The 6,118-nt window shown below is 40.5% G+C and overlaps 1 protein-coding gene across 8 annotated transcripts in view; it reads left to right on the plus strand.

The window, feature by feature from the left end:
* col13a1 (collagen, type XIII, alpha 1) overlaps positions 1–2,773 on the plus strand; it is a 29,725-nt gene extending 26,952 nt beyond the window's left edge. For all 8 annotated transcript variants that reach the window (XM_087802049.1, XM_087802050.1, XM_087802051.1 and 5 more), the window contains 2 exons: positions 1,737–1,775; positions 1,846–2,773. In XM_087802049.1, the coding sequence (XP_087658175.1) occupies positions 1,737–1,775; positions 1,846–1,848 (42 nt within the window). In that variant the 3' untranslated portion in view covers positions 1,849–2,773. The remainder of the gene's footprint in view (positions 1–1,736; positions 1,776–1,845) is intronic.
* The last annotated feature ends 3,345 nt before the right edge of the window (positions 2,774–6,118 follow it).

A 6,118-nucleotide genomic window follows, 5' to 3' on the forward strand; every position in this document is an offset into this window, starting at 1 on the left:
TCACAAACAGGGATTCCGAGGCTTTAAAGGCGAGAAAGGTGAACCGGGCTTGCCGGGCCTGGATGGGCTGGATGCCCCTTGCCCTGTGGTATGGTGCTCTCTCTCTTTCCCTTCACCGTTGTCTGCATGATGGACGCCTGGACTAACTCAGTCGTTGAGTCAGTAACTAGAACGATCACCACCTCAGGGTCTCAGGGGTTTTATGTCATTTCACGGCTTCTTCAGAAGCAAAATGACTTGAGTTAGTGAGTGACGTGGATCTGGCTGCAGACCTTCCTTCTCAGGCTCCTCCATCTGCTCCTCCATCTGCTCCCATACTGTAGCTGTTACTATCTGTCAGTCAGGGGGTGCGAAGGGAGACACCCTCGATAAATAAATGAATAAAAATAGGTCCAATTTGAATTCATTATAGATTTCCAGGATCTCAATCATCACGTCTTCTTTACTTAAGATACATTTATTTGTGCTTTTCCCTGATTTTCTGGGAATCCTGTCTTTGTCTCTATGTTGTCTTGGCCTTTTAAAGTATATATTTTAACTGTGTATTGTTTTGTAGTTGTTTAAGCGCTTTGTGACCCTGGTCTAGACAAATATTTACAAATAACTATTACTTTGTTACTTCTACGAGAGAAAGTACCTGCAGCTGCCTATGGGGGGCAGTGCTGAGCAGACGATGTTAAGACATAAAGACTGACCTGAGGTCAGATCAGATAGACAAGATAGTTCAGCTTCTCTTCACAACACAATGAGAGCCACTGTAGCTTTGAGAAGCTATTGTGAAATAAGAAATAATAGAATGAGTGCATGAGAAGTGAGAACTGAAGCAGTAAAGACGTGACCCGCAGTTTTCAAGCAACAGTGAGTTTAAGTGATTGTGTTTAAAGTAAATCAATGAATAAACTTGTGTTTATGTTTTTGTCTTCAAATGTCACGAAATGAGAAAGTTGAACATTTTGATTTGAGAATTTCTGGAGGTAATATTTGTTGTAACTGAGGCTCACACACACACACAAATATGCACACCTGCTGACACAAACACACACTTGTGAAAATACACAATCACAAAAACACACACCTGCTCACACATGAACACACATATTTACACACAAACACAAAAAACACACCTGCTGATGCACAAAAAACACACACCTGCTGATACACACTCACAAATACACACCTGCTCACACATTAACTCACACAAGCTGACACACACACACACAAAAACACGTAAGCAATGACACACACACTCACAAAAAAAACAATACCTGGTGACACACACACATGCTCAGAAAAACACACTCACACAAGGTGACACACACAAAAACACGCAAGCAATGACACACACACTCACAAAAACACATACCTGGTGACACCCAAACACAAAAAAACACACCTGCTGACACACAAACACAACTGCTGACACACACAAAAACACATACCTAGTGACACACAAAGACAAAGAACACAAACCTGGTTAACCCCACGGAAACAAAAATCTCACACCTACTTACACACAGACACAAAAAACACACACCTGCTGACACACACACTCAATTACTAGTCAAATTATTTGTTTTTCATATTTTTTCACGAGGAAGAATAATAATCGAGCAAACACAAATTAACCGACACACATACAACACAATTTGCCTCCAGAAGTTCACTTACTGTTGTCGCCTATGTTGTGTTGACCTGCGTGTGATTGTGTTGCTTGACTGGGTGTGTCTCTCCCGCAGGGTGACGATGGCTTACCTGTACCAGGATGTTGGAACAAAGTAAGTTCTCCGGCTCGGGCTCCTCGTCGCCCGACGCTCCTCGACTAACTGCTGTCGTTTCTCGTTGCAGTGACGTTAACTTTGGAATGGCTTGTGTGATTGTACATAGAATATTTATTTTTTTAATTTCCCCCTCATCGTGTTAATCTTGGAAACCCATGTCATGTTTTTTGTACAGATGTGTATTTGATGTATTTTTTTATATCGGCGCATTAATGGAAGAGAATATGAGTCGTGGCTACATGTGCATGATATTTGTGTACTATGTAGAAACGAGTAATGCTGACTAACTTATTGTACGTTGTCTGTGTTTGACCGCGCTGCACTGACGCAGCTGGAACCTTGAAGAGTTGAACTCTGCTATTGTGTCGCTGCCGTGAACACTTATTTTTCCACTGAAGGATATTTGCTAGTTTAAAGCTACTCTCGCTGGCGTTTTATAAACCGAACCTCAGCCGTCGCTTAAGACGACACATACTCGAGTTAATGAAGATAGTTTGTCTAGTTTTCCTCTAAACACCCGCCGTCCTGAGGCTCCAGAGTGAACGTACATCTTGACCTCACACTCCTTCGTGCCTTCATTCTGTCACCAGCTATAACTGCTCAATACTGCTTTAAAACACAGTATTACAGTATGAGATAAGTAGTATTTTTATACAGTATTTGAAGCTTTAAATCTCCCAAAGAATCATCCGGAACTTTTCTTAAGATATGTTCTGTGTTTGCCATGTAAGAAGCAGCTTTAAGTGTTGAAAGACTGAAAGTTGTCGACCTTCATTCACGTTGTGCGTCTGATAACGGAGCGTCGGACCCACTAACCATCTTGACTGAGAGGACGGACTGACCACAGCTTTACACTGACCAGCCTCGAGGACGAGGAGGATGATGATGATGTTTTGTGATCACATGACTTGCTTGCCTTGAATCTCCCAACGTTTGTTTGTTTTTGTTATTTGTTAACCACATGACAACCATGAGTAAAGAGTCTTAAAATAAAATGAGACTTTTCACTTCTCGTAGATTATTTAAAAAATAAAGGTTTAGTTACTAACAAGCGATTCAAGGTAAGGAAAGAATCTTCATTAAAGCGCAGCGTTAAGACTGAAAACCACCAACTATCATCACACATCCTCCGACCACACGTCAGCAACAACACAAAATACTGTTATTTACCACAACAGGAAGTGACTATTATTTTGAAATGAGTTCCAGAAAACATGTGCAAAGATATTATTGAAATGTGTTGTGATGATTGTTAAAGCCTCAATACCTAACGTTAAAAATATTGTTTCTGGCTCCCCCTAGTGTCGAAACCGTCTGCACTTGTAGAGTCACTAACAGAATGATATGCCGTCTTTCCAAGTCATGATGAGACCTTTTTAATTACTTTTTTTAAATTATTTTTAACGTTTTACGTAAACAATAGCAAAAAGCAAAATCGTCATGAGCATCGTAACAACTTCATAACTTAATATGTAACTGTAATGCATTCAAAACATAATAAAACATAAAGTGTTTGACAGCTCATTCAGGCATTAAGCTATCAAATAGTTTTTAAAAGTAATGCGTATTATTCTTTTTTCTAAAATATTATAATGAACAAGAAACAAAAGCACTTCCCAAACAGAGCATTTTTTAAAATAAGACACTATTGTTAAAATGGAACTTAATATTCAATGTTTAATCCTTTACAGCAATTGAGTAAAATCCTTGTTTTGTTTTTTTTTGCATGTGCGTTTGTTTGTAAAACAAAGTAAAGTATCTTTGTTATGTTAAGTTGTTTTATCTTCAAAAAGTCTCTTACTTCATAAGTGGTCAAGTGGAAACCACAAAGTTGTGTAGTAAAATAAGTACTAAGGAGTTCATCTGAGACTCTAGAAAATTTAAAAAAAATCTAGAAATTAAACTGATCGTAACAGAAACCCCGGAAACAAAACAACATCAGAATGTTACTTAGTGTTGCTTTAATGGAGCGTTAAAGAAAGACTATGTCCTGCTCGTGTGCTGGTGTCGCAGTAATAAACTAACCGAGTTGCACCTGAATGATGGTGGATCGTCTTCTAACTCTGTGTCCACTTGCTCATTTAAAGGGCCAGCATCCTTTCCAGCTGGCCAAGAAGTAGAGCCTGGAGTGTCCAGAACGCACACCCAGCCTGGGAGAGACTTTTTTGATTTCTTTTACGAGCCCGGAGCATTTGCCAAGTCAGCATTACTCGAGGAGGCTTCAAGGGCCAGTATTGACGGACACTCCAGTGGACGAGCCGACCGACTGACAGATCCACGTCACTCGACAGTAAAGGAGAGCCCTCTCGATGATTCCTTCCTGAAATACTCATTCACTGCCTTTTTCCTGGAAAATCCCTTTCGCCCGCGGGCGAGTCGTGTCGCCCGCAGATCTCCTGTCGGTTCGAGGGATGAACGGAGTTGTAATTATTGTACGATACGAGACAGAGAGTTCCGTGGTTGTAGATATGTGGCGCAGTTTGAAGAGCGGTGTTGACGTTTCATGTTTTTGTACAGGTTTAAACTGCTGATTATTTGAAGGACTCGGTGTCGAGAGCAGCTCTGAATATCTTTTCTTCTGTAGTATATATATTATCCTTTGGTGTGGAACTTGTTTCATGATTTCACTGAGGACAGATTTCAGCGTCCAGATCAAAAAGTAAAGTTATTTATTTTATTGTAAACACAGCTAATTCTGAAGGAAACCCAAACACCTTCGATGAGTGTAAAGAGACACATTCCTTTTGACGTACTGACAGCTGCCTTGTAAACACACCCACATAATAAGTTCATGCTGAGTCAGGTGAACACATTCTCAACTTTCTATCTGTGCTCAGATCCCCGTGACGGTCCTCCGTTTATAACCGTGTTCTCACGATGCTCGACCAACGCGTGATCGAGTCTCAAAAGTTCATTCAATCAGTCGAAAACAAGTTATTTTCATTGATCTGGCATTTCTCAAAGGTGTGTTGGGGTATGGTGGGGGGGGACCACGGTGTGTCGTGGGGTCATATAATTCTAGTTTGTATTGAGTTTGGATGTATACTTTATTTCTATGAAATGAACGTGGCACTTGTTGCACATTAACAAGACGGTATTCTGAAGTTTAACGTGACGACAGTGAGAGCAAATGTACTGTAAATAGAATCTTTCTTTTGTCTGGCGTGTATTGAGGTCACTTCCTGTGTTTAATGAATGTCGAGTCTCATAAAACTGAGCAAGCAGTTACAGATATTTAAGCTCGTAAGAAACGTTAATAAAAAATTGCAAAATTGCTATGTTTAAACACTGGTAATATAGTCCTTAAAGATCAACTAATGTGAAAACCCAACTCTCGTCACTCACTCACATGTTTCAAACGTTGAAGTCTTTCTCTCCAAGATGCAGTAAGTTCCTCATCATGACCATGTTTTAACTTATTACTTGATAAAGTTGAAATCTGGGCGAACGAGAGGTTACAAGAGTCCATTATGACGTAATAATGGCTTCACTCTTCCAGCCAGCTGTAATCACGCCCCGCTTTCTTTATACAACGAGTCCCTTGGAGGTGAAGACTTCAGTATTTGATGACATGCAGTGACAAACCTCCATGTTTGACCAATCACAGCCGAGTGGGTGTGGTTATGGTAAACAAGATTTAATCTCCAGAAAAAGAGTTTTCAGTGGGCGGAGCTTAAGATCATTCTCTAATGTCAATATTACAGTTAAAAGAGAGTTTTGTACAAACACACACTGATGAGTCAATAGAGTCGAACATCTATTTAAGACACACTTAAATCAACACATTAGTTGAACTTTAAACACGTCAGATGAAGGATTATAAAGTCTTCACATCACAAAATATCTTTCTCAGTTCTCGCTTTGCAGATGTTGAGCTGGTGTGGAAAGATAACTCCACAAGTCGATGGGGTCGAGCGCTCGCACAGCAGTCGCTGTGAGAGTGTATAGAGTGACATTTTTAAAAAAGAAAGAAAGGGTTTTGTTTGCTCAACTGTTACAAACGTGGACACGAACCGTCTCCTTCAATCTGTAACTGGTTGCTCAGTTTTATGACGTAAATAACGGCACAATAAGTGCTCAGACCTGTGTGTTGTCATCATTTTAAACTTGCAGACACACAGATTGACCGGCCAGGTGGAGTTTTTGTGCGTTTTCTAGACAGATGAAGGTCCATCCAGATGCCACACGGTCACTTTCCAGTGTTTGCGTTGAGTGAGTGTCGACCTGCGATGGACGACGGGGGGGCATTACACGGACGTGCATGTTGATCGTAACCTTTTTATTTTCCATATCACAGACAATATTGTGTTTCTGTGCCCACGGCTGTCAAGAAGCTGCAC

Source organism: Callionymus lyra, chromosome 11, assembly GCF_982586985.1.
Source record: "Callionymus lyra chromosome 11, fCalLyr1.hap1.1, whole genome shotgun sequence".
Classification (NCBI taxonomy): Eukaryota; Metazoa; Chordata; class Actinopteri; order Syngnathiformes; family Callionymidae; genus Callionymus; species Callionymus lyra.